Source organism: Balaenoptera physalus (genome assembly GCF_965194825.1).
Source record: "Balaenoptera physalus genome assembly, chromosome: 5".
Lineage (NCBI taxonomy): Eukaryota > Metazoa > Chordata > Mammalia > Artiodactyla > Balaenopteridae > Balaenoptera > Balaenoptera physalus.
In genome coordinates this window covers 147,838,537-147,865,837 of record NC_138884.1, presented here as the reverse complement: position 1 = coordinate 147,865,837, position 27,301 = coordinate 147,838,537, and the positions used below count along the sequence as shown (strand labels likewise).

At 61.4% G+C, this 27,301-nt stretch overlaps 1 protein-coding gene across 3 annotated transcripts; it reads right to left on the bottom strand.

Annotated features, from left to right (window-relative positions):
• Nucleotides 1–1,322: 1,322 nt before the first annotated feature.
• On the bottom strand, nucleotides 1,323–24,913 carry CPZ (carboxypeptidase Z). 3 transcript variants are annotated; one of them, XM_082462384.1, is made up of 11 exons: nucleotides 24,584–24,798; nucleotides 19,475–19,507; nucleotides 18,185–18,559; nucleotides 15,491–15,706; nucleotides 12,853–13,049; nucleotides 12,145–12,306; nucleotides 11,576–11,734; nucleotides 7,456–7,591; nucleotides 5,620–5,759; nucleotides 2,449–2,548; nucleotides 1,323–1,769 (listed from the first exon to the last, which is right to left on the bottom strand). In XM_082462384.1, exons 1-11 carry the CDS (start codon nucleotides 24,669–24,671, stop codon nucleotides 1,420–1,422), a joined length of 1,956 nt encoding a protein of 651 aa, XP_082318510.1. In that variant the 5' UTR covers nucleotides 24,672–24,798; the 3' UTR covers nucleotides 1,323–1,419. The 3 variants fall into 3 exon arrangements, with proteins under 3 accessions (XP_082318510.1, XP_082318508.1, XP_082318509.1); XM_082462382.1 differs by lacking the exon at nucleotides 19,475–19,507; XM_082462383.1 differs by lacking the exon at nucleotides 2,449–2,548 and having other exon boundaries at nucleotides 1,521–1,769; nucleotides 24,584–24,913.
• Between the last annotated feature and the right edge of the window lie 2,388 nt (nucleotides 24,914–27,301).

The window sequence follows — 27,301 nt, the reverse complement described above, 5'->3', positions numbered from 1 at the left end:
CACCAAAGGCAACACCACCCACCATCGGAAGCATGCCTGTTCCTGTTGGCTTTGGCCCAGGCTGACAGGAAGCAATCCCACAGTGCTGATGATGCTAGTAAGGGTCAGGCTGGTATCCAGCTGGGGTGAAGGCACTGCCCCAGAGGGATACCCCACTTCTGTGTGGGGTCAACCCTGCCCAGGCCAGGGACACTAGGATGCAAAGGACCCCAAGAACACAGCCAGGAGCAAGCAAGGATCCCACTTCTCTTATGGGTTGAATTGTGTTCCCCCCCCCCACACCGCACCTGGAGTTTATATGTCGAAGTCCTAAGCTCCAGTACCTGTGAATGTGACTGTATTAGGAGACAGAGTCTTTACAGAGGTGATCAAATTAAAATGAGGCCATCAGGGTGGACCCTGACCCAGTAAGACATAAAAAGAGGACATTTGGACAGAGAGACAGACAGGCATGGAGGGAAGAGGATGTGAAGAGACGGGGTGAAGACAGCCATCTAGAAGGCAAGGACACAGGCGTAGAGCAGATCCTCCCTCACGGCCCCAGAAGGAACCAGCCTGCTGACACCCTGACTCGGACCTCCAGCCTCCAAGACCAGGAGACAAGTGTCTGTGGTCTGAGGCCTGGCCTGCGGTGCTTTGTTACGCAGCCCTAGCTGACTAGTGCACCCTGCTATGAGCCTTCTCTGATAGGCTACCTCACTCCTTGCCTGATAGATCCCAGGACTGACAGACCCACCTAACTTCAGAAGTGGACCAGAAGGGGGTCCTGTGGGGAGTTTGGGGCCTCAGGTGCCCCTGGACCTAAGTTGGTGGCAACATAGGATGAGGATGGGGCTGAGGGAGACCCTCCCTCCTGGAGCCAGGAGCCTCTGAGCGTGACCATTGGGTGACGCTTCTTGCCAGCTCTCCTGCCCTTGAGGCTGTGACCCTGAGGGGGTCACCTGCTGCCCACCCCCCACTCCCCCAGCCAGGCTCCCCCCACCTTTCTCCTTGGCCTCCCACCTCCACGTATTCCCAGACACACAACCTTCAGCTGTAGGACCGAGTCTCAGCTCCCAGCCCGGCACCACCCTCTCCACGTGTGACCTTGGGGTGTCACAGCCCCCGCTGAGCCTCGGTTTCCAGTCTGTAAGGTAGAGGCCCCTCTGGATTCAAGACCTCACTTTCTGGGAGTGGGCCACACACAGAAGGGTTTGAAGGGCAACACCGCTACTGGCCACCTGTGGGACAGAGGAGTCCTTGCCCAAGCGGCCCTCTCTCCTCCAGGGACCATGTGTTCCCCTGCAGGGCCTCACACACAGAGCCTCTCATCACGGCGGGAGGGGAATAGAAACACTTTAATAAAACAGAAACGGCTTTGTGGGATGTCTTTGGAAGATGGAATCAAGGGCAGGAGACCGCATGGCGGGGCGGGGGCGCCTAGTACTTGAGCAGCCAGCGCGGCTGGTGCTGGCCAAGCGACGTGAAGTAGGACCACCACCAGGGCTTGCTGCCGCCGGCCGCGGGCTGTCTCCGGGCCCCCAGGGCCTCCTGGCTGGGCTCCTCGGGCTCCCTGTGTGGGCCAGCACCTCCAGGCCAACTTCTCCGTGGCCCGAGAAGGAACGTTTTGGGTCCGATCCTCAGCGGCTGGAGAATGAAGTCCACACGGCCGGCACTCTTCATCCGGGCAGGGATGGTGACTTTCTTGATGACCTTGGCGTAGCCAGGGGCTTGAGCGATGACAATGTGGGACCCTGGGGGCAGCAGTCTCCAGTAGTCACCATCTGGGGCTATGGACAAATGGAATGAAAATGACTCTGAGACCTGGGCTCAGATAGCTTTGTGATGATGGGTAATGGGGGGCAGGGGGGCATCAGCCTGGAGGGCAGCAGACCCCAAAGGTGTACCTCTGCATTGGCCTGGAATGTCCTTCCCACCTGCTCCCTCTGTCAAACTCCTATTCATCCCTCAAAACCCTGCTTAGGCAGCACCTCCTCTCTAAAGCCTTCACAGACCATTGCATCCCCCACACAGTTAACAATCCCTCCCTCCTCTGGACTGTGTTTCCACAAGGAACTCACATCACAACGTACGGTACTTTTCAAATCAGCTGTGAAATCCCTGAGGGCACCCGGAGCCCACATGGGCACCCCAGCTTATCAGTGGGATGTAAGCTCTAGGACAGGAACCCACGGGCTCCCTCCTGTAGTCTCTGAGAAGGTTTGCCCAGCAGTCACTTCTTGAGGAACATGGAATCCACATCGGTGGGCACTGGCAGCCAGGACGTGAGCGCAACCCCTACCCCCCCACCCCCGCTGGACCCAATGCTGCAGGAGACACAGCTCGTGGTGGACGCAGACCCCAGGGCTCCCCACCCTCACCCCCCAGGCCGGCGCAGGACGGATGGGGCGGCGGGCATGCTCTGAGCACGGCAGGTGCCGGCACCACGTGGCCCCAGGAAGTGCTCACCGGTGGTGATGTCATGGCGGATGCCCTTGACTAAGATCCGGGCATTTTTGACCGGCTTGCCAAATTTGTCCATCACCACGCCTTTGATGCCCCGGTGCACCTGAGGAGACCAAGGACAGGGCGTGGATACGGCACACACCCTCCTGAGCGCCCGGCAGCCCGCCTAGCCAGTCCCCACCCGTCTCCAGGGAAACGGCCTGGCTAAGCCCAGCTCTGCACCACTCGCCTCGCCATCTTGAGTAAGCCACACCCCCTCTGGGCCTTGGTCTCCTCATCTGTGAAGCGAGGGTGACCAGTGAGCCCACTTCTGGGGTCCCCCTGCGGCAAGCAACCCCGTCCTGGGTTTGTGAACGGCCCACCGTCCAGCTCGGGGGTCTGGCTGACATCATCTCCTGGGCCATGAGCGCTGAGCAGCAGACCCCTTCGTGTCCACCTGCGAACACATCTGAGCCCCCGCCTTCAAAAGCAGAGCCGGTGTGGCAGGTTCTCTCTGAGCCAAGGTCCCGAAGGCAGCGTGGGGCAGCGAGAGGACACAGGCCCGAGGGTTTGGACCCTGGTGTCAGTCCTGGCCGGGCACCAACCCGCTCCTTGACCTTGGAAAGCTACCTGGCATCTCGGCCCACTCTCCCCGTCTGTAACACAGGGTCACCGTGCCCACCTCAGGAAATAAGAATTAATACACGTGAGGCGCAGCGGCCGAGCTGGAGGCAGGACGGCCCACCCTCCTGATGGGTCCTAAGCACAGCCGCTCCCGAGCACACGCCCTGCAGCTCCTGATCACAGTCAGACTAGGAAGCCGCACTTGCCAAAGAAATCACCGCCTGGAACCCTGAGCCCATGCACAGTTCTCCTACAACAATCAGCAACAAACACGCTGAACACCCTTGCTCTGTCAGGCTGCAAACAGCCAGAGGCTGAAGCTCACGTCAAAGGCGGCCGGGATGCCCGGGGAGGAGGGGAGACTCAGCGCGTGGGCGCTGTCCTATCCCCGGAGGCTGCCACTCATGCCTTCAGGGCTGCCCCCGGACTCCCAGCCTCCATCCTGGTCCTTCCTTTGCTCAGGACACCTGACCAGCTCCCTCACCTGGCCTATTCCTCTCCCTCTTAGAGACACAGTTCATACTCCTCTTCCTCAAGGAAGCCCTCCCTGATGACTGGACACATCAGGGGCCTCTTCTGAGATTCCACAGTCTTGGTTTCCCCTCTCCCAGCCCTGACCTCACTGCGACATCATCTGCCCTTTCCCCTCCCTCTCCAGCCTGAGAACAGAGGCCAGCACACAGTAGGGCCTCATGTAATACCAGCACGCACCAGCGAGATTTTGGTCCAGCCTCGCTCTCGGGCTGAGGAGTCATCTTCATGCAGAACCAGGGACGCGGAGCTCTCAGGCAGAGGAGGAGAGATGGCGCGCCTTCCCCTCCCCTCCTGACCAGGGGGATGTAGACGCCCCACTCCCCCCGCCCCCCGCCCGGGCCTGGTCAGGGTCACTGTGCAAAAGGCCTCAGTGGACACGACAGACGGATCCTTATCAGGAGGCCCGGGCAGCTGTCCTGGGGGCCATCCTGGGGGGCCGGCCACTCCCTGCCATGTGCTGCCCGGCCTTCCACGGTATCGCGCTTGCTATTAAATCTTTATACCCCGAGCCTTCACATACAATATCCACGGAGCAATCCCAGCTCCATTTAAGGCTCCTTAAAACTCATTTTCACCAGACAGCCGTAAAATGAAACGAGCCAAGAGGCCTGGCCTCGAGCCATTATCGACGATGCCAGGCCCCGCAGCGAGGTCACTGGCACAGCCGCGAAGAAGGAACCGGGCTCACAACGCCCGGTTATTATCTGCGGCCTTGCTTCCTGCCTATTGTTGCAGCTGCTGGTCCGGAGGCTCGGCTTGCCTCCTGCCTGGAGAGAGGCTCCTGATCTTTCTAGAAAGCAGGGGGCTCGACAACAGAACTGGCGTTTGGGGCAGGCACATCTGAGTACGAGCTCTGCGCAGTGGCTGGTGACACTGGACCCGCCCGGTCACTCTCTGACCCTCTGTCTCCTCCTCTGGCTGTATCACAGCCTCTGTGAGCCAGGATGGGAGCCCAGCGACCCCTGACCAGCACAATCCTTCCCCCAGCACCCCTGTTCCTCCATCTACAAAATGCACTCACAACCCCTCGTTGTTTCCCTCGGGCAATCCTGTTTTCCTCTTAGGACCTGCTTCTCACCGGGACACTGCAGCAACACGCCATTTTTATGATTCTTAAAAATGCTCGGGGATAAGCAAAATGTAGAGGCTTCTACTGCAATACAAAAGCACTGTCTTGTTCCATTTTGAATGCCTGTGTCCCTTTCATGAGTGTTATCCTATTCAGAACCACATCCCACGGTGGCGGGCCATGCTGGGGAGACTGAGGGGTGGGGCAGGGCTGGGAGAGGCAGTGGGACCTGCGGCATCTGGTCCCCACACGGCCACCAGGCCACTGGGAGACCTGGCTCTCGGGGTCCAGTGACGGGTGACTGTAGACACGTTCTCCGAGGCCCCCGCTCACAGCCTGCCCACCTCTGGGTGACCTCAGCCCCACAACTGGTGTGTGGGGGGGTTACCCTTCAGTCCAGGTGCTTCACTGCCGCCCCAGCAACCTGTGCCCTCCCCTCTGAGTCCCAGGGGCAGATGTGCGCAAGGCCCTGCCTGGACCGCACAGACACCCCGCTGCCCAGCCATCACCTCCGGGCCCGCCCCCGACCAGGGCCTGCCCCATTCCTCCGGCCACGGCACCCCTGCAAGCCTAAACGCCCCACTGAATTCTAACATGTGCCGTCCCCCCTGCCAGAGGAGTCCCTGTCCTGTCACCTGATCTCCCTCTTTCTTTAAGATGCAGCCCAGGTGCCGTCTCCTCCAGGAAGACCCCCGTGGCCTCTGAGGCTGGGTCAGGCGCCTCCCCTGGGCTGCCCTGGTCCCTGCACTCCCCTTGTTGAGACCTTTCCTGTACTGGGGGCTCTGTTGTATGCCCCATGGTGTCCCCAGCCACCCCAGGGTGGCCGGTGAATCTTCACTCGTGAACACAGGTGGTTAACGAATAAACAAGTGCAGTCTAATCATGTGACAGCGTGGGCGCTGAGCCCCTACACACGGCCTGGGTCTGGCCCTCCCCACGCCAGGCCCCGGGGGCCGCCCAGAGCTCACCATCTCCACGAAGTTCAGGAGCGGCTCTTTATTGTGCTGCCAGATGGTATAGAGGGCCTCCTCGGCCGGGAACTTGACGCAGCCCAGCTCCACCGTGATCTCAAAGCAGTTGCTGTGTAGGTAGTTGAAGTCGGACATGCCTGCAGCACAGGGCGTGGCTCTCAACGCCGGCCCCCCCAGGGCCCTGGGCCGGGCAGGTGGGAGGGCCTGTGGCCCTACCCCCACCTCCCAGACGAGCAGACCGAGGCCCGGGAACTTCACAGCTCCCACCCAAGGTCCAGCGAGCGGGCAGCTGCACTGTGGACCAAGCGGTCTGGTGCCCACGTCCGTGGGCTCACGCAGCATCCCTGCGGCCCCTTGCCGGGGAAGGAGCAAGCCCACTTCCAGCAGAGAAGCTGGGAGCATGTGGGGGCCATACGTGCCCCTGGGGCCCAAGCTGCTGGCCCTCTCCTGGCCTGAACCCCCAGTGATAACGTCCATTTACCTGGACGGTCCCGAGAACAGCCCAGGAAAGAAGGTCCTACTACCTTCATCTCCGGGGGAGCCTGGCCCAGCAAAGCCAATGGCCGGCCAGGGAGATGGCAGAGGCTTCGGAGCAAGTGGGGCTGACCGCCCCCCGTGTCTGCCCTCCACCCCATCTGCTCTGGGAGGTCTTGTGCAGCAGAAGCTGCAGCCATGCTCTGAGGCAGCCCCGGGCCCTGATGGGGCAGCGGGGGCCCCGGGCCTTCAGAGCTTCAGAGCCTGCACCGAACCCCGGTACCCAGCGGCCACCTTCCCGACTTAACGTTCACGTCCACAGAGAGGCCGCACTCCCCTGCAGATGGCCCTTCTGTCCCTGGTCACTGGCCCCATGCCCTCCCTGGGTCGGTGTCCTGAGGGAGGGGAGCCCAGCTGGCCTCTCCCAGGCTCAGCCCCCCAGTGGGGCCTTTGCAGACCCCGGGAACAGGTCGTGCCTGAGACACGGAGCCCACCCCCCGAGGGTCAGGGAACCCGTGCGTCTGGGTCCTGGGAGGGAGAGAAGCCGCCCTGACCCCCGGGAAGGACCACACGTGCCATCGTGGGCAGCAGGGGTGCTGAGCAGGGGGTGAAAGTGGCTCTAACGGGAGCTGAGGGGCCTCGCTCTCTGCCTCCACAGGAGAAGGGGGGGCACAGGCAGGGTGAGTCCCAGCTCTGCCACGTGCCGTGGCCCTCGAGCTGGTCCTGCCCTTGTCTGAGCCGGTTTCCTCATCTGCCAAGTGACATGAATAACAAGGGTCGTGCTGGCGTGGAGGGGTGGCCGGCAGCACATGGAAGCACGTGGGCCCAGCCTCCAGTGTCCCCGTGACACAGGATGTCACCTGCTCCCACATTTCAGAGAAACAACGAATATGGTTTTAGCGTAAGTACATCCCACGCAATATCTGGGACTTGCACAGTACTTATACAGAACTGAAAACTCTTCCTTACTTCTCTGAAATTCACATTTAACTGGGGAATCCCACATTCCAGCGGGCAGCCCTACTAAACCCCAAAAGGCAAAAAAGAACTGGTCACGGGTGGGACTGTGAGATGTTAAGTGACCATTAAATAAACCACAAAAATGGCAACGGGGAAATCACAGTCTAGCCCTTCCACGACAGTCGCACGTGAACTTCACCAAGGCCGCAAGAGAACCGAAGTCAGCCACGCCCGAATCCTCCCACCCCCAGGGCGTAAGTCCCCCCACACGTGAGGCACCCCTGCTGCTCTCCCTCGTTCCGGAAGCTCCAGAATCGAGTTCCCAGGAGAAGCTGCTGCGAGGAGGCAGCGGCCCGCACCGTCCCATGCCAGCCCCGCCCCCACCGGTCCAGGCCGCACCTCCCGTGAAGCTGTACCAGTCCGCCCCGTTGATAACGCTGCCCTTCTTCAGGAAGTTCCCCCCACACCTGTTCTCCGACTTGTCCATCATCATGGGGTGCACGTCGGCGTAGGCTTTGGCCAGCAACTTGAACATCTGGAGAGGAGATGGAGAGAGAGGTCCCCTCGAGGGCAAGACCGGAAGGTGGGCGCTCCGCGGGACGCCCTCCGAGCTGGGGGCAGTGGGGTGAGGAGGGGCCACCGCAGGGAACACCTGCAGCTCGGGTGGGAGGGGGACCAGGGTCCACGCAGAGGGCACAGCACGTGCAAAGGCCTGGAGGCGGGACTGCCAGAGCTCGGGGCACCCGTGGTGGGTACGTGGGCGCATCACGGAGCCCCTACGCACCTGGCTAGGGAGCGTGGGCTTCCTCTCGAGAAGGGGTCACCCTGTGGGGATACTGGCAGGGCACCTAGAGGTCGGCTTTGCAATTTATAAAGCGTTTCCTGCCGCTGTGCAGAGGGCAGGCCCCGGGAGAGGCGGGAGGCTGGCATGGGACTCATCTTCACTGACTTCATCCCCCAAGCGAATGGCTATGAAAACTGTCACTTCATTTCCCTAGGAGACAGCCAGCCCCTGCGGGCGCCCACCGGCCTGCTGCCATAACCACATGCAGTTCCCACCACGGCTGGGATGCAGCTCACAGGGCCTGCCACCCCGTTGGGGAGCCTTGGGGGCAGGGCCCGTCTGGGTGCGGCCCCGATTCCTGGGTGATGCAGAGCCCCTCCCCCCCAACCTCCCCCAGCCCAGAGCTCCCCTGTTACACTCCCCGCCCCACAGGGCCGCCAGGTCCTTCTCCCAGGCTGCACTCAGCCACCTGTACGTCCCAGGACCGGACACGGGTCTGACCCAGGGCGGAGGCTCCAAGTAGAGGTCAGGTGGAGCAGGGGCCCACCTGTACTGGGCCTGTTCAGGCCCTACAGCCCTGAGAGAGGTCTGTCCTGGGCTGGGCATCCCTCCTTAAGAAAAGGGGAGGTGGGCGGGTGGGGTCAGAAATGGGGAGCTGCTCCGGGCCAGAGTGAGAGTCTCTCCTGGCGACTCAGACCCTGGGACCCTGGGTTTGGGGAAGGATGAGTCCACTTTCTCAGAGATAGGACTGCAGTTTCAACTCGGTCCCACAGACACAAACCAAGCGCCCAAAATACAAGCCCACGCATGTCCTTCAGTCACCGAGGTCGGCAGTCAGGGACCGCCATCCTGCCAGCGGCCCCTGCCACCCGTGGGCTGTGGTCACCCATCTTCAGCCAGGCATCCAGGTGGTGACGGGGCTGTTTCTGGAACTGTGGCCGGCCTCCAGCGCCTGTCTGCAGAGCGGGACCTGGGCTGGTGGGCGTAGGTTGGGCTAGCCCCTCTCGAAGGTCTGCTCCCCGACCACGCTCCCTCCTGGTCTCTCCCTCCATCCTGCCCTGGGGCCTCCTCCTGTCACCTGTCAGTCAGCCCCCTCAGGAGAGCAGGGAAAGTCACCACCAGTCCCTACAACCCCAGGGCGCTGGAGCCCCAGGGCCGGCTGGGAACAGGCCCGACCTGGGGGGAGGATCTCCACCCAGGGTCCAGGCGGGGGTGGTGGGTCGGTGGGGGAAGGACACAGAGACAATGACCCCCCCCAAATGAAACAAGGTGGGGTGCGGTGGGCTGCTAGGAAGGGCAGACATGGGCTGACGAGGGGCCTAGGATCACAGGTCAGGGCCACGGAGAAGGACCGGCCTGCCCGGGACCTGGATACACCGCAGCTCCTTCCCACTGCGGGGTGGGCTGCGTCAGGGAGGGCTTGGTCAGCAGGACGGAGCTTGAGCCCAGCTGGGGAGTAGGATTTGGGCAGAAAGGGCAGGTGTGAGGGGGACAGAAGGGGGCGAGGCAGGCAGCCCTGGCCGGCCTGGACGTTGGCCTGAGGCGCTGGCCCCCATCCACCGGGCACCGTGGAAGTTTGGGGGCGTGACTTGGACCCCCTGGCCAAGCCCTCCTCACATGCCTCAACTCCCCAAGCCTCTCCTGGGACCCTGGTTTCCACAGAGGCCGCCACTGGCTGCAGGGCTGAAGGAGTATCGATTGATGATCGATGATTGATGGCTGGTGGGGAAGTTCTCAGGGTTCTGACTCTGCGGGGACTCCTTGAGGTGAACTTCCCCCCAGAGGCGTCTTCACGCACCTGCCCCTGAGATCCAGAGATGCTGAGTCCAGAGGCCAGGGGCTCCTCCTGCCTGGAGGACGCAGGCCTCACCCAGGTATTGGCCCTGATCCCTGACAGCACAGGGGGCGGAGGCCAGGCACAGCGGAGACCACCCAGCCACCCCGGGGGGCCCTGGCTGAGCTCCAAGCGTAGAACCTGGCACCCCTCCAGGTGCTAGGCATGTGCTGGTTGTAGTGGTCAGTGGGGGAGTGAATGAATGAATGAATGAGGGAGTGAACGAGTGACTGAATGAATGAGAGAGTGGGAGCAAGAATGAACAAGTGCAGGAACAATCGCAGGAGACACGGGTTCTGCACCCCCAGACCTGGAGGAGGCTGGCCCAGCCCATCCCTGCTGGGCCTCCCCAGCCCCCACTGCCCACAGGCCCCTGAGTCTTCACTCCTGGGGGCCTGGCGGAGTCTCCACTTGCTCCACTGGGGTAGCTGCCCCTTGAGGACACCCTCCTTAAAGTCCACCTTAAGGCTGAGGATCCAGCACACACACACACACACACACACACACACACACGCACGCACACGCACGCACACACACGCACACACACGCGCACACGCGCGCACACGCACGCGCACACACACACGCACGTGCACGCACACACACGCACACACACACGCACACACGCGCACATGCACACACACACAGCATCCCTGCGTGTCCCCGCCCTCCTGGGCAGCCCCTTGTTCTGGCCAGGCCACACCTTCTCATCCTTTCCCGTTTCTGGCTCCGTCTCCCACCCTAAGCTAGGACCCTCAGCGCAGGGCTCAGTCCTGCTCGCTGCGGTGGCCATGGGACCGGCCACACACAGGGAGGGACTGGGTGAGGCAGGGTTGACCTCTGGGTGGCCGCAGGAGGAGAACACGAGGGGAGCCAGCTCCGGGCACTTGTCTGTCCAGGACCAGTCCCACCCTCCCTGCCCTGCCCCCAGTACCAGGTGGAAAGTGCGAGAAGGCAGCAGAGGCCTGGCCTCGCTCTCCACCCCGAGTCCGGTCCACCGGGGGGCCTGCTGAGTGACCAAGCGGACAGCTCAGACCCTCCCAAGCCTCCCCAGGCTGGTCGAGGAAAGGCTATCAAACTCTGTCTTCCCGGAAGGGCAGGAAAGTCTCCTGCCTCCTGACGGGGGAGGGAGGGCAGGAGCTGGCCTGGGGGCGGGGGGTCATCAGGGCAGCTGGGGCAGCTAAGCTGCAGTGCACTCGGCTGTGACCCACCGAAGATCACCCCCTGCCTGGCCTCAGTCTCCTCAACCCCCATGCCCTTCCCAGAAGACCAGCCTCTAGTATCAGTCAGGGCAGGGGGTGCCCCCGGGGAAGGGAAGAATGGGGTTGGTGAGAGGTCCCGCCATCATCACGGGTCTCATGCCCTGCTGGTCTGAGCAGCGAGCGAAACAGGCCTGGAGGCGGGAAGGGTCTCCTCAGGGCCCAGGCGACCGCTGGGGCCAAAATTCCTACTCTGATCTCACTGCATTCTCAAGTCCCAGGGTACCTGACCCTTAACAAACTGGCCGGACCCACAAGAAGGAGGGAGGCGTCAGGAGCCAGCCGGGCGCCATGCACGATGCAGCGCTGCCCTCTGCCGGTGTCGCCCGGAACCCCAGCCTCCCTAGGACAGAAGACACGGGGCGGCCTGGGGGGAGGGCACTCGGCCAGGGTCCCCACGCCAGGAGCTCCCAGACGAGATGAGACACTGATGGAAGGGGGGCAGCCAGAGGAGGGAGGGGCTGCTTCCAGCTGGCTGGAAGGCTTCCTGGAGGAGGGGGTTTGGAGGTGGGCCTAGAAGGCTCCTAATGTTTCCGAGCTCCATGGGCTTCACCGGCTCAGAACCGGAAGGACTCCGGGGCCCCGCAGGCACCACCCACACTGCTGCCTCTCCTGCACCCACAGCACTTCTGCCCAGCCTCTCACCTTCTCGTCAGGCGTGGGGGAAAACATCTTCTCCTCCTGGGGATGCTTGGAGAAGTCGAAGGGATAGGACACCACAAGGTCGCCCCCGTGGAGGCTGGCGGAGAGCACGAAGGGGATGGTCCTCATCCACTTCATTATTGCCTTCGTCTCAGGGGCCACCTGCCCAGGCGGACGAGGCAGCCCTCAGGACCAGGCACGTCCCCGCCGACCACCCAGCCCCATGCCCAAGATTCAGGATTCCGTTCAGGCCCCACCGGGCACTCGCACGTGCCCGTCCTCTGGCCTGGAACTCTCTTGCCCACCTCCTGGGGATGCCACCTCCTCCAGGCAGCCCTCCGGGGCACTGCCCCTGAGCACCTGCCAGACTCTGGGTGCTTTCGGTACACGCTCCCCGAATCCCACCAGCGGCCCAATGAGGACTATCCCCATTTTGCAGGCAGGAAGGCGAGGCTCAGAGGCTAAGGCTGTTAACCGCCAGCCTCTGCTGCCCTGGGGAAGGAGGACCCCCGAGGGTCCCAGAATACCCAGAGACCCTCGGCTGCAACAGCGGGGCGCGCGGCGGCTCCTACCTTACCCCACCAGTAGTGCTGTGGGATGGCGATGCGGCCACTGCGCATGTTGCGGGCTGAGACCAGGCGGTAGTACTCGGACGTCAGGTCGGGGAAGTTGCGGTTCAGGTCCAGGTTCTGTGCGTTCTGCCTCCCGCTCGTCCACCCGTTGTAGCCGGCACCCTGAACACACAGGTCGCCCCCCACCAGGGGTCAGCGCGCCCACCCTGATCCTTCTGGAGGGAGGCGCAGGGCTGGGCTGAGAGTCGCGGGCAGGGCTGTGGTTTCTCTCTGGCTTCACGTGATGAACTTGGGAGCTGCCCTTGACCTCCCCTGCCATCTCTCCAGCCTCTGGGCTGATCCTCCAACCTCAGGCCCCGCACTGGCTGTGCCCCGCCTGGAACACCCCTCGCCAGGGCTGCACTGCTCGCTCCCACCCCCCGCAGGCCCTGCTCAGGGTCACCTTCTCCTGGAGTCCCCCCCCCTTCCAGCCAGCACACGCTCCGGCCCCTCCCAGCCCCGTCACCCTGTTTCCACGGCGCGCGTCACCTTTCAACCCACCATAGAACTACCAGTGTCTGTCGGCCCTCCCCACCCCCGAGCAGGACCTCGCCGATGTTGACGCCCACTGAGTCCTCGAGCACAGAGACCCTGCACCACCGCTAGGGGCTGAACGAACAGGGGAGGGTGGAAGGCAGCGGCCACGGGGCCGGCCCCGGGGGCGCTCACCTCGGCGGCCGCCACCTCATAGCCGTCGGGGTTCATGGAGGGCAGCAGGTGGACGCGGGTGGTGTTGAGCAGGCGCTGGATGCGGGCACTGCCCAGCAGGTACTCAGAGCACAGGTACTGGGCCAAGTAGATGAGCATCTCCCTGCCCGCCACCTCATTGCCATGGATGTTGCCGATGAGCTTCACCTCGGGCTCCACTGGGGGGGATATGGTGACCTGGGGGCATCGTCTCAAAGCCCCGGGGTCCCCAGAGACTCGAGGGCCCACACGGCAAGGGTGGCCAGTTGTTTTGGAACCTATTCCTACTCGTTTGGGCCCAAGCGACTCTGTGACTAATGAGGTCTCATCAAGGCCGTCACTTTTGTTGAACACATCTGTGATGTAGAGCCATAACTGTTAGCACGATGGACCGAAGGCACTGATTAATCGTAATATAAGTTATCATTGGTCTGCGGGAATTTCACTCATGGCCACTCTTCATGTTTGTGCAATAGAGTAGGGTATACTTTGGTGCTTAGATGCGAAGGCAGCTGGCCCTTGGATGGATGGATGGATGGATGGATGGATGGGTAGGTGGAAGGAAGGAAGGAAGGGAGGGAGGGAGGGAAGGAGGAAGGCAGAAGGATGAAAGAATGGAGAGATGGATGGGTGGCTGGAGGGATGGAAGGAAGGAAGGGAGGAAGATGAATGTAAGGATGAAAGGATGAATGGATGGATGGATGGATGGAAGGAAGGAAGAGGGATAGAAGGATGGAACAAAGGAAGGAAGGAAGGAAGATGCATGGAAGGATGAAAGGATGAATGGATGGATGGATGGGTGGATGGGTGGATGGATGGATGGAAGGAAGGAAGATGGATAGAAGGATGGAACAAAGGAAGGAAGGAAGGAAGGAAGATGCATGGAAGGGTGAAAGGATGAATGGATAGATGTATGGGTGGATGGGTGGGTGGATGGATGGATGGATGGATGGAAGGAAGGAAGATGGATAGAAGGATGGAATAAAGGAAGGAAGGAAGATAGATGGAAGGATGAAAGGATGGGTGGATGGATGGACGGACTGATGGATGGAAGATGGATGGATGGATGGATGGATGGAAGAGTAGACCAGGAGCCTGACAGCCTCACTACCTGTGTGACCTAGGACAAGTCACCTCTCCTCTCTGAGCCTCACACTGCTCACATGGCAAATGGCATCTCCCTCCCTGGCTGTGAGCAGCCCGAGGACCGCCAGCTGTGGGAACAAGCCGCCATGTCCCTCCCACATTCCAAGGGTATAAACAACCCTGAGGCTTCCCACACCGGCCACCGCCCTTGACCCTCTCACAGGGGACACCCCTCACCCACATGTTCCAAAGCTGCAGACCAATCAGTCCGAAAGCCAGAGTCCTGTCTTCAGCCCAGGGCTGGAGGGGTAGGAGACAGGGTGGGCCTTGGAGGCTGGAGTGGGGCTAGATGACCTCTGACCCCTGACGGGAGACAGGGCTTAGGGCTCGTGACGTCCACGCTGCCCAAGCCACCAGGATGGAAACTGGCTGAGTGTGGCCAGCCCAGCAAAGGGGCCGGAGCCACTTAACCAAGACGAGGGGTAAGGACCAAGGTCAAGTGGGGCTGTTTCTAGACCAATCCCGTCTGACTTCCACAGTCACAGGGACAGACAAGCTGAGACACCAGACGAGGAAGGCCTGGGACCCTCACTCATCGACTCCCCAGCAGAGGCCAGAAGGGGGTCCCTGTGCCCAATGCTCTCAGTGCCCTGGAGGGGGGGCTCGTGGTCATCTTCTCCCCGCCACCCCGGAAACAGGCTGCAGCCAGGGCGCTGAGTCTTTGCTAGAACATCTGGATTCTTGGGCCAGAGCCCTGAGCCCCGCCCCCAGGGCCCACTGCCTTTCCTCGACCTGGCCCTGAAATTCAGTGTCACAGTAATTTTTTTTCAGCATCTGCACTGCAGGCCCTTCTCAGTTATGGCGGAAGACCCAGGACTGTGGTGGAGTCTGACGCCTGCTCAGCCCTGCAAGAACACGGCTCCGAGGGCCAGTGAGACGTGGCGCTTTCCACGTGGTCCCCCATCTCCAAACAGGGCCTAAGCCTGATATGAGCTGAAATGGACGTGGGTTTTAAATAACTGGAAAAGTTGCTGTATTCACATCACTCTCTGAATGCGGACCGCGCAACTTAAAGGAGGAAACGTCAAGGGCCAGGACCTAGAGCCCCACATACCTGCCTGGGGTCCGGGTGTGCCAGGGCAAGGTTGCAAAAACAACAAAAGGTACAGACAAAGCACAGTTAAGTTCGCACTGCAGACGCACAAGGCCCGACGTGCCTACAGCCACTGTACACCCTCACCTCATGCCCCCTGACTTGCGCAGCCCATTTCTCCAGGACCGTGGCCCTCCCCGCTGCTCCTCCCAGCTCCCAGCAATGTGGCTGTGACAGCGGTCACACAAGCCCGCTGGGACGGGACGTGCACCCCAGTGCCCCAAGCACACCCCAAAGCCCCCGCCCGCGCCCTGTCCCCCAGATATCGGGGACTTTGATCAGGACCCCAGATCTGGCTCGTGCACCCCAAGGCCAAGCAGGCCAGAGCCTTTTCCGGGCCCGGGCCTCTCACCCCTGCCCCCGACGGCGACAGCGGCTTACTCAGCTCGTGCTGGCCAGGCAGGCTCGAGAACTCGATGACCAGCAGGTCCCGGCCGTCGAAGCTGCGCCCGATGCTGTAGGTCTTGGCTATGTGGGTGCAGCGGGCCGCCGTCTGCTTCAGCACACGTACCATCTGGGCGTAGGAGTGGTGGGTGAAGCGAAGGAAGGTTGGCGGGTGGCCCGAGGGCAGCGCCTCCTCGACGACGTCCAGGCCTCCTGGGGGAGGGACGCGGGTGCCGGGGGTCAGCTGGGGCCTGCCCGCCCCCCCACCCCCACGATGACGACAAGGGCCCCTGACGGCTCCCGGCGCCCTCACCCCGACCCACACTGCACCGTGGCAGCTTGCGGGTGGGGATCCACCTGTCCCCCTCGGATGGCTCCCCGGCCAGTCGGTGTTTGCTGGTAATGAAAGTTCTCTGTATAATGCTTAATATCAACAGCTAATAACAGCCCCCAACAGATGTATACGGCAACACAGTTCCTAGCGTTGCTATGAATAACAATCATATGTAGTTAGTTTGGAAATTTTACAAAATACAGAACAGTAGAACACGAAGGAAGAGGCGCACAGAATCCTCAACCCAAGGAAAACCTCCGTTCAGCTGCCGCCTCCTGACTTTGGGTGTTTCTGTGTCCCAGGAGCATCAAGCTGTAATTGGGGGCGGATGCAGATTCTTGTTCTGCTTTGTTGACTCAGCATCGCAGTGGACACAGTTTCAACGTCTTGTCAGGGAGGCAACAAGGCTCTGAAAGGCTCCTTTCTGTCCACTATTCCACTACCCTCCTGAGGCCAAACGTTAGCTGTTATTACCCGCACAACAGTGAGCATGCGGGGGGAGGGGGAGGGAGAGGGAGGGGGAGGGAAAGAGGAAGAGAAAGAGGAAGGGAGGGGGGCAAGAGAAAAGCTTTTTCCCCAAATTTAAAGTTTTCTTAGGAGAAATTCCTGGGCTTCCAGGTCGAGGGAAGGATGTTTTTTTAGCACAATCCACAGGCCAGCTGGCTGTCCCCTCCCACCCACATAAGCACCCCAAGGCCGGCCCCAGTGGCCCCTGCCCACCCCCTTCCCCGGGGTCTCTGCGCGGAAAGACACAGGTCCCCGCAGACTGGTCCTGGAGGAGCACTAATGGGGAATGCTTTTCCCAAGCGTCTCACTTGCCCTGTGGTTTTGTTTCTCCTCAAAATGGTTTCCGAGGGAGAAGCAAGCAGCTGTAACTGGCAATTTGGTGGCAGAATTGCCCAAAATAAACTCTCTCCAGCCCGCTCTGCGGGCTCTCCCAGGGCGGGCAGGCTCAACCCCACGGAGATGTCTGGTTTCCTTCCTCTGCTTCTCGTTCCCCACCCGGCTGCCCCCGCTGTCCACGCTTCCTGCGTCCTCACGTGCAGATGGCTCCTGTCTGCCTGCAAGGTGCCACCCACGGGCCACCGCATCACACAGAAGCTGCGGGTGGACGGAACCCCCAGCCCCCCAGATTCAGCTCCAGGATCAGCCCTGAGCCCCGCACAGCCAGCGAGCGGCAGAGCTGCAACCCAGGGCTCACTGGAAGCCAGCGCAAGGCACCTCTGTGTACCCCACCCCCGCCATCCTCGGTGTCCCAGCCAGGAGCCATGGACACAGCAGGTGCCCAAGAGCTGTTTGGTGAATGGACAGATGGATCCATCCACCAGTGACTGGCCTGGCCCACACCAGCTCCACCAGGCAGGAGCCGGCCGCCTGCTGCCACTGGCCTTCCCAGAGCCTCCACTTTGCCATCTGTAAAATGGTTACACCAATATTCAGGGTCGTTGTGGGGTTTTCATGAGATCGTACGTGTATAGCACTTGGCCCCAGATCACGTGAACCTCCCCGTGAGCTCCATGACATGAGCACGTGAGAAGCCAGAAGCCGATGTCATTCTGCACCGCCCAGTATCACACAATGGCCACATGTGGCTATTTGCATTTAAGCTCAAATTCATTAAAATCTAATCAAATCAAAATTTACATGCTTAGTCACACTCGGGAGCCACGTGTGACCAGTGGCTGCTGACTGGGGTGGCGGTGGCACAGAGGGTTCTATTAGTGGGGCTGCTGCGGGTTCCACTGTACATTGGAGCTATCCCTTCTCACCCAGTCTGGAAGCCCAGCCAGGGGGTAGGGAGGCCTGCAGAGGCACTTGGCCTGCACGCCCCCCCCACCTCCAGCATCTCTGCCAAGCGGGGCCCCAGGAGATCCTTGCACACCCCCCAAGACGGGGGGCTCACCACCACCCACGGCTGCTCGTTCCATCACCACCACCCAGGGCTGCCCATTCCACCTCCACTGGTTTGTCCACACGAGAAACCACAGCCCATCTCTGCAGCCCCTCTTCCCCTCTCCCCTGGGGCTCCACGGACCCCACTTCGAGGAGTCCGGCTGCCACTCCCGGCCAGTATTCTACGTGTGATCTTTCAGGGCTGACCACAGGCATCACCAGGCTTTGCCGGGCAGGCCTCACGGGGGACAGGCCCTCCTCACAACAGTGCCCTCTGTTCTCTGATGGCGGGGGAGGGGTGCCGTCGAGGACTCGGGCCCTCACACACCTCTGCCCTCCCAGCCGGGCACCTGCATCCAGGGCCTCCTTGTCGGCGCCCTGGCCCAGGCACTTCCCGCCCGACGTGTGTCCCATCCGCCCGCCCGACCCCCAGCTGCTCACCACCACGGGACGCCAGAGCTCACCTCGCAGCTTCTCCAGGGGGTTGTAGCAGCCTTCCTCCTGGCCCACGAAGTAGCGGCCGCAGTCAAGGAAGTAGGGCCACGCCATGTCGATGGCGTCGAAGGCGGGCTGACAGGCGTCCCGCAGCGCCTCGCAGACGTGCCGGCAGGGCCTGCGCGCCCGGCCGCCCTCACACCGTGGGACCAGCACGGCACAGCCCAGCAGGCGCAGGTCCGGGTTGCACTGGCCCTCCAGAAGGTGGTGCAGGACACTCAGCAGGATGTACTCGGAGCTGGACTCCACCGCCGCCCGGGACCGGTGCTCCAGCAGCGTGGGGAAGGTCGTCTGGTTGTAGGAGGCATCGCTGCAGGTCTGGAGCTGCAGGTCCACGCATGTAGCTGGGGGAGGCGGGGTCACCACGTCACTCCCTCCCATGATGGCCCACCCAGACGCCTACTAAGGGCCTGCTCTGCCCAAGCCGACCCCGCTCAGGGCCGGGGCCTACGGGATGGGCACCTGCAGCGTGGCAGGGAGAGGCCAGGGCCTGTGGGAGGACCACAGAAGGTTCCCAGGGCTCACTGGTGAGAGAGCGGGGCAGGCTGCTCTGGGTCTCAGCTTCCACGTCTGCCAAAGGGGTGCAGGAAAGCCACCCTGGCTGAGGGTCTGCCACGTTAGGGCATGTCACTGACTTCTGTATGGGGAAAATAGTTTCCTACTTTTAAAAAAATCTAGTCCCTCCACTTAGAATATACCAGATGCCTAAATCTGGCAGGAGGAGCATTGAGGAAACGTCTGCTTCTGAGCACCTCTGATAGATCAGACCCCACGTCACCTCCAAAATCATCCCGAGATCAATACTCCCTTCCTCGTTTTACAAAGGAGGAACTCAGGGCCAGGGAGGGAAGGGGCTTGTCCCAGCCCTGGACTCAGCAGGTGCCAGGCACAGACCTGGGAACGCACAGGATAAAGAGCTAATGCAGCGGGTGTGTGCACACCTCACGATCGGAACCGAGCTCGCTTAGATCCCGCCTTGCGGGAGGGGGGAAGGGGGGAGTGGGGGGGGAGGGGAATGGGAGGACCTGCTACCGAAGCCCGGGGCAGAGCCAAGGTCGGGAGCCCAGCTGCACAGAGGGAAGGGCCTCCTTGTCTCGTTTTGTCTAATAGCTGTTTAAAATGGGTCTGGATTTAATCGATGGGCCACCTTATTCATCACCCACTTTAGAACGGTGGGTTCCACCCCCTAAAACGCTTTGATAGCGTGAAGGGCCTGCATCACTCCTACAAAACGAAACCGGGAAGCCCGTGTACCGTACCGCTGTCCGCAGCTGCTGTCCCGGGGCATCCACCTGGGGAGAGAAAGGGCGGTGCTATCAGGGGGGCGGACCCCCGCCCATCAGTCGTCCCCCAGATGTGCACAAAGGCACTGCTGCTTCTCACTGGGTACTGGCCAGGCCCCCAGCCCCCTGCCCACCCTCCCCTTCACAGCCACCCTCTGATGTCCACAGGGCCGTCCCCCCGTGTTTCACAGGAGGGGAGACTGAGTCTCGAAGAGGTCACACGACTCCCCTAACGGAAGACAGCCAGGACGAAAGAGCCCTGACTCAAGAGTGTTGGCCGATCGCCGTGGTGTGAATACTTCCACTGTGGCCAATTTCAGCTTCCTGCAGCTGAACTAGTTCTCACCAAATTCCCAAATATTTAACAAGCAGCCCTCAGAGGCTGTACCAGGGGCTGCACCCCACCAGTGACTCTCACCCCACGCTAGTCCAAGTTCCCCCGAGAGTCAGGCAGGCAGCGGCCCTCTCCCCTCCAGAACACTCTGCAGCGCGCTGTCTCCTGTTTCCTGAGAAGAGGACCAACGCGTGAACTGTCCTTGGACTTGTGGGTTTCAGGGGTCCTCCCCGAGGCCCAGACACATGGACCCAACAGTGAGACCCCTGGGAAGGTCACTAAGACCAACCTCAACCGACACTACCTGCCAGGTTCCCCATCAGAGGCAGGTCCCAAGTGCTCTGTGAGAGCTAAGAGGAAAAAACTGGCTCCAAGAGACGGAAATCAGATTTAAAGCTCAGCTGGTGCAGGGGTCCTGGGAGGGGGAGGGCACTTCCCTGGTGGTGCAGTGGTTAACACTCCGAGCTCCCAACGCAGAGGACCCGGGTTCGATCCCTGATCAGGGAACTAGATCCCACACGCATGCCGCAACTAAGAGTTCACATGCCACAACTAAGGAGCCCGGCTGCCGCAACTAAGACCAGGGGCAAATAAGTAAGTAAATAAATAAATAAACAAACAAACAAAAAAGAAAGCGGGAAGTGGGCGCAGGGGGAGCCCAGAAAGAGCAGTGAAAGGAGGCTAGGACCAGAGGGAAGGGCTGTGTCTAACCCCGTAACCTCATCGGGAGCTAGACCTGGACCACAGCAAGGGTGGGAGCTGCTTCTAGGGATTCGCCTTAAGATCTGGGGGTCGTGGAAACCTGCCTGAGCACACATCAGTCCCCAGTGGCGGGGACGTGGCGGGGACGCCGCGGGAGCCAGGCAGCCCCCCGTGAGGACCTCTGCACACGGTTCCCCCACTGTGGACAAGGTGGCCGCAGACCCTGACCCCTCGGGCCAGCTCTCGAAGCTCTCATGGGATGGAGACGGTCAGGGTGCCCTCTCACCACCAGGTGAGCCAAGGATTCAGGCTGTCCGAACCGGCCGGCACCACTTGGAAAGTAACGGGCAAGAGAATAATTTTCCTCAAGTATCCAGGCAATGGGGCTGCCGCCCTTAATGCAACAGAGAGGGCTGCTGCGTGCCCACCACCCGTGCCCTCGGCTACCCCGCAGTGCCCGCTGGGAGGAGGCTGGCGGTGAGTGAGTACACCTGCTCTCAGCCTGCAGCCTGGGAATTTCCACGCACCCGCCCGCCTCCATCCCCCGACTCCACGCCTTTATGGTCTAAAGTGTCTGCAGACTTGTGCCCACTGCCCTCTGCGGAATGAGGAGGCGTGAGGATGAATCAAAACATAAGGGAAATAGAGAAAGAACCAGAAACCGGCCCAGGACTCAGCTTGCAACACTGCGCTGTTATCTGCTTGTCTGCGTTGATGTCGGGAGAACAGATGAAAGGACGCGATTGGAGCAGGACCCCCTGGGAGCATCCATGCCCAGGGCTCACACTCAGAATTCACGCTCAGACGACCCGCCCTCACAGCCCGTGCGAGCTCGGACCCATACGGACGCCACGACTCAGTCAGCTCAGGAGCCCAAGGCCTCCCTAGACGGATGGCTCCAGCCAAGGCCCCCGCCCCCTCCTTATGCCTGCACCCACCACGCCAAGGCTGCGCCTGCCGTGTGCCCAGCCCAGAGCCGAGGGGGGCGAACCTGAAGATTTGCTCAGATTCTCGGCAGGCGCTCAGTGAGCAGAACCCCGCTGGCCCTGGGGCCTCTGCTGGCCTCGGGCAAACGCGTGGCGGGGAGGCCGGAGCACAGTTACTCCCACACCTGCTCCTTCAAAGCCATCAGATGCCACACGGCCGCCTGGACTTGAGTGGATTTGACAGGTGGATCCTCCCGGTTTCACGTGGCTTCGAGCCTCCCTGAGTCACAGATGAGAAAACTGAAGTTCGGGAATTAAGCTCCTCTCTGTGCCTCAGTCTCCTCATCTGTAAAATGGGGATGATAATAAGAGTGCCCACTCTTGTTGGAGGGTCCGATGAGGTGGTGCTGAGGCCAGGGCCTGGGCCCAGTAAGGGCCCAACACACAGTGGCTCGGGGTCGCACGGGGAGAAGGAGGGATGGCCCGTTGTGACCCTCCTGCCAGACAGCGATGCCCAGTGGGAGGACAAGGGGGCGGCATCTGCTGACTTGGTCACCAACACTTCCAGGGTGGGCACCAGGAGCAAGACAGAGAGATGGGTGGACTCGTTTCCTGCGGCTGCCGTAACAAAGAACCACAAATTGGAACAACAAACATTGTTCCTCTCATGGTTCTGGAGGCCAAAAGCCCGAAATCAAGCTGCTGGCAGGCCACACCCTCCACAGGGTCCAGGGGAGGGTCCTCCTGCCTCCTCCGGCTTCCATCCCCAGCAACCCTTGGCTGTGGCCACATCACCCTGATCTCTGCCTCTGTCACCACACATCCTTCCTGGTGTGTCTGTGTCCAAATTTCCATCATCTTCTAAGGACACCAGTCATTGGATTCAGGGCCCACCCTAAACCAGTCCTAATGTGACCATACCTGCAAAGACTCTGTTTCCCAATAAAGTCACAGTCACAGGTATGGGGCAAGGGGGGGCTAGGACTTCAACATATCTTTGGGGGACACAGTTCAACCCATAATGATAAGCAAGCCCCAGGGGGTGCCTTTGGGGAGCTCGGGCTGGGGGTGGTGTCAAGAGAGGACACACCATGCAGTACGGTAGCCACTAGCCGTGTGTGGCTATTGAGCACTTGAAATGCTGTGAGTCCAAATTGACATGTGTTTTAGGTGCAAAATATCAACTTTCAGATCTAGCACTTAAAAAAGAATGTAAAACAGTTCATTCATAATTTTTACATTGATGACAAAATACTGAAACAATGTTTCAGATATACTGGGTTAAATAAAATTTGTTATTAAAGTTAATTTCACCTGTTTCTTATTATCTCACTCGTGTGGCTTCTGGGAAATATGAAATGATGTATGTGGTTGGTATCATTCTGTTGGGCAGCTCTGGTCCAAAGGCTGCTTTTGAGCAGTCCACACGTGACCGTTACACCTCTTGACCACAAGGTGTCAGCATGTCTTCAACCAAGGAAGCAAGACTGACCTGGGGCTGAAGGTCTTAAAGACGAGGAACAATAATAGAATGAGGTGAGAGAGGTCGGGCCATCTGCCCAAGACCATACAGCAGTGTAGAGGACTCAGGATTTGAACCCAGACCTGCCTGGCCCCTAGGAGCATGAAAGTTGCTCCCGATAAAGACCTGAGGGAGGCAAGGGACAGGCGGGGGGGAAGGGTCTGGGCCCGCTCTGAGCCCTGGGACAGTAAGGACCTGGATATAGTCCGGGACATAGAAGCCTGTACTCAAGCTGCCTGCCCCTGCCCACGTCAGCGTGCGGTCTGGAAAAGGCACTGGGTTTCCACGGACCACACATGCTCATCTGTAAGGAGAACATCCAACTAGAGGAAGGAATTATTCTAGAAACAGTCACTGATGCCACCATGGAGTGGAGGACAGAGATCCACCCTGCCCATCCCTCCAGGTGAGGAAGGGGCAACCTGGGTCCAGAGGAGGGGGCTGCATTTCTCCCTGGAAAAAGGGGAGGTCAGGGAGAGCTTCCTGGAAGAGGGGACTGTAATCCCTGACAAGCCTATACTTCTTGACATTTCCTGGGGCCTCAGGGGTTCAGGGGAGGGTCCATCCATGACACCACGCAAGTTCCATCCGCATCCCGTGCACAGATGTGCAGGCGTGTGTGTGAACACACACACACACACACCCATACACACTCTGCCTGGCCCGGGTCTTTCTGTAGCAAGTGGGGGAGGAAAAAGATGAAGGGCGGCAGAGGAGGAGAGAAAATTCAATTTGGGCTGAGGGAGAAGAAAAGGAAAAGATGGTCCTTGGCACATTTGAGAGAGGCATTTTGCTCCTGGCACACCCACTTGGCTGGTGCCCGCAAGTTCTCAGGTATCCACAAACCTCCAGCGCTGGAGAGATTCCGAATCTGACACGCCCAGACCCCTGTGCCCCAGGGACCCCCGCCCTCCAGGGGCACAGATGTCTGCTGCTGCTAAGGACCCTGAGGGCAGTGGACTAGATACACCCTCACCTTTAAACGTAAAGGGAAACCGAGGCCCACTCCACTCCAGAACGGGAGGTGTGGTCAGGACCAGAGCCCGGGCCCCCAGCTGGCCCCCGCCTCAGCCGGCACCCCGCACTCCCAGGCGCACCGCCCCGGGGGGGGTCCCTGGCTCCCGCCACTCTCCCCCTCCCCCTGCCCCAAAATCCTACCCCCTCCTCCCCGGCCCTCTGCGCCCACTTCCGGAGACGCTGTTGTCCACGCCACAGAGATGGGAGGGACGGGTCAAGAGTTTGCCCGGCCCAGAGGCCGCCCCCTTCCTGGAAGGACCGGGGACCTCGGACGACCTCTCCTCCTGCAAAGTTCTGGCACCTGCTCCCTCGGACCCCACCTGCAGGGCGCCCTGCCCGCTGTGCCCAGACCGAGAAGAACCCCCTGCCAGAGCACTGGTACCTCCGCTGCCCCCAAGCTGCCTGTGCGTTCCGCCCGGGGGTCCCAGCCTGGATGCCCTCAGAGAGCCGGCTGCCCCCTCCTGGGCAGACCCCGAGGTCCAAGGTCACAGGGTGCCCACTTGGGGACCATGGGTCACGCGGGGGAAAGTTCCCGGTTCCGGGGCGCCGAGTTCCACCCCAGGGCGCGGGCGGTACGGCCTTACCCGCGGCGTCCGTGTTGGGCTCGCACCAGGGCCGGGCGGCGGCGAGGACCAGCATCGCGAAGAGAAGCGGCGGCGGCGGGGTCCGCATGGTGGGCGGCAGGCAGGGTGGCGGGCAGTGATGTGGCACTCGGGCCGGGGCGCAGCGCCGCTCGGGCTCCCGCCCCCCACGAGCGCGGAGTCGGGTTACAGCACGGCGGCGCCAGGAACCGCGCAGAGCGATGCGGCGGGAGGGGACCAAGGAGCGCTCAGCCCGCTTCCGGGGCCGGTGCTCCGCCCCGAGGGGTGGGTGCCCCCCGTGGGGCTCGGTGTCTGCCTCCCACCTGACCTCCAGATCCCCTGCTGATCCTGCCTACGACCCCTGATTCCTGGACCTGAGGGTCTGTGGGCAAGACGGGGTCCTGGCCCGCGCTGGACCCCAGCTGGCGGGGAGCCAGGCCAAATCATCCCCAGCTCTGGGCCTGGGTCCCAGGAGAGGAGTGACGGCGTGTCCCCACCGCCCCGCGCTGTCCCAGGAGAGGAGTCACGGAGTGTCCCCACCGCCCCGCGCTGTCCCAGGAGAGGAGTGACGGCGTGTCCCCACCGCCCCGCGCTGTCCCAGGAGAGGAGTGACGGCGTGTCCCCACCTCCCTGCGCTGTCCCAGGAAGAGGAGTGACGGAGTGTCCCCACCTCCCCGCGCTGTCCCAGGAGAGGAGTGACGGCGTGTCCCCACCGCCCCGCGCTGTCCCAGGAGAGGAGTGACGGCGTGTCCCCACCGCCCGCGCTGTCCCAGGAGAGGAGTGACGGAGTGTCCCCACCGCCCCGCGCTGTCCCAGGAGAGGAGTGACGGCGTGTCCCCACCGCCCCGCGCTGTCCCAGGAGAGGAGTGACGGCGTGTCCCCACCGCCCCGCGCTGTCGCGGGCTGTGGATGCACCTGAAGGGTCTGGGGGGCAGGGTCCGGTGCCAGGAAGGGAGGCAGCTCCTCGGTAGCCTCGGGTGGCTCCCCGCCTCTGAGCCTGCGCCCTGGCGAAGAGCCCCCTCCTGGTTTGCTGCCAGCAGGACCTGGCAGGGAGTCTGGCACCAGGGGTCCTCAGTGAAAAGTGGCAGTCCCTCCATTCAGCCCATTAAAGGAGCCAACAGAGGTCCAGGTGGTGGCATAAAGGCTCACTGGGGTGTCTCCTCCATCGCCCCCACCCACCAGATGACAGGGCAAAAGCAACTCAGAGGCGGGCAGAGAGCCCAGCGCAGACACTCTAACTCCAGGGGGACCTGTCTGCACCTGGGGGTGCGAGAGAGCCCCTTCCCACTCCCCTCCCCTCCCCCATGCTCCTGCCTGCATCACCAGGAGCCGTCTGGGCAGGAGGCCCGAGGGGCCTGGGAGGAAGGAGGCCCAGGACCTCAGCCCCAAGGTGAGAAAAAGGTGGTTCCTAGAGCCCCTCTCTCCTCCCAGGGTCAGGACTGCTTAGGGGTTCAGCCAACGCCTTTGAAACCACCACCCCCCCAAGGAGCTGGACAGGTGCTCACTCTGCCATCCAGATGTGCACACATCTGCCTGCCAGCCACTTCTCACAGCCCCACAGCTGTGGTCCAGCCGGCATGTACGTCGCTGTGCTCGTGCCCTGAGCACTGGGAACACTGCGGGCCAGACACGGAGGTCCTCAGCCCCGCGTCGTCCCCTGGGGCAGGTCCCTCCCCAGCTGGGCCATTGGCCCAGACCATCTTTGGAGCCAGGTTCCTTTATGGGCCTCCTTCACCAACTGTCCTGGTTGGCAGGGAGGCCGGACCCTGGAGCCAGATGTCACCCAGCCCTAAGACTTGGGACGAGCGGCTTAGCCCGGAGGCTGGGGTGACAGTGACAGTACCTACTGTGGAGTACACGCAGGAAGAGGGCTTTGATCCATCCTTGGCTCAGAGAAGGAGCCGCTCACTCCACTTCCGTCAGCACCTCCAGAGTCTGGGGCGCTGGCCTCCATGCTACCCTCTGTCCACATGGACTGCAGGCTTGTCCTTCCAGAAGCCCCTGGCCTTTCTCCGGGCAGTCTCCCGGGCACTTTCCTTTGACTTCCCGTCTGAGGCTTCTGGCCCACACTGGGAGTGTGAATGCAGACCCCAGTCTTCCTGAGCGCCAGCTGGTGGTGCCCGTACTGGGGGAGGTGTGTTCCCTCCCCCTCCCTCACCCCATGCGCCCACGTGGGCACAGGTGAGTGTCCTGGCTGTCCCCTCCCGCGACGGGTTCAGCTCTGAGCCTGAGCCCTTAGGGGGTCAGCTTCACGCCTCCGATTACAGCCCTCTCATCCGGTTTGTTTTTCTCGCTGAGTGGTGCTTAACAGTAACGATACAGCTTTAAACCAGAAGTGTTTTGGCTTGGATGAAAAAGATCAGTGTTAGCTGTTGTTTTTAAAGACCCAGTGAGAAGAATTTGGTAATCCCCTCTAGGACTACCCTCTTTCCTCTCCAGTGAAGGTGGAAGGAACAACCTCTTGCAAAAGCTTTTTAGCCAAGAGGTTGATGCACCAAATCGTTCTGATCCAAATCAGATCGTTCTGATCCGAACGATCTAAATCGTTCGTCGGGGGCAAGTCACAGGCAAGGTTAACCCTTTCCAAGGGCCGAATCCTCCCCACGCACTGCATCCCTGCCACCGAATGATGGGCCAGAGGGGTGGGGGCAGCCTGCAGCGAGACCTGCGCATCAGGATGGAGCAGGTGAGCCAGGAGATGCAGGGAACCTGAGTCTGCAA

Excerpts from the sequence above, each read along its gene's own strand:
- CPZ (XM_082462384.1), bottom strand. The coding sequence starts at position 24,671 with ATGCGGACCCCGCCGCCGCCGCTTCTCTTCGCGATGCTGGTCCTCGCC. Across the intron at positions 7,592-11,575 it reads CCCCCACGCCTGACGAGAAG|ATGTTCAAGTTGCTGGCCAA; the intron begins GTGAGAGGCTGG and ends TCTCCTCTCCAG. Across the intron at positions 2,549-5,619 it reads TCCTGAACTTCGTGGAGATG|GTGCACCGGGGCATCAAAGG; the intron begins GTGAGCTCTGGG and ends TGGTCTCCTCAG.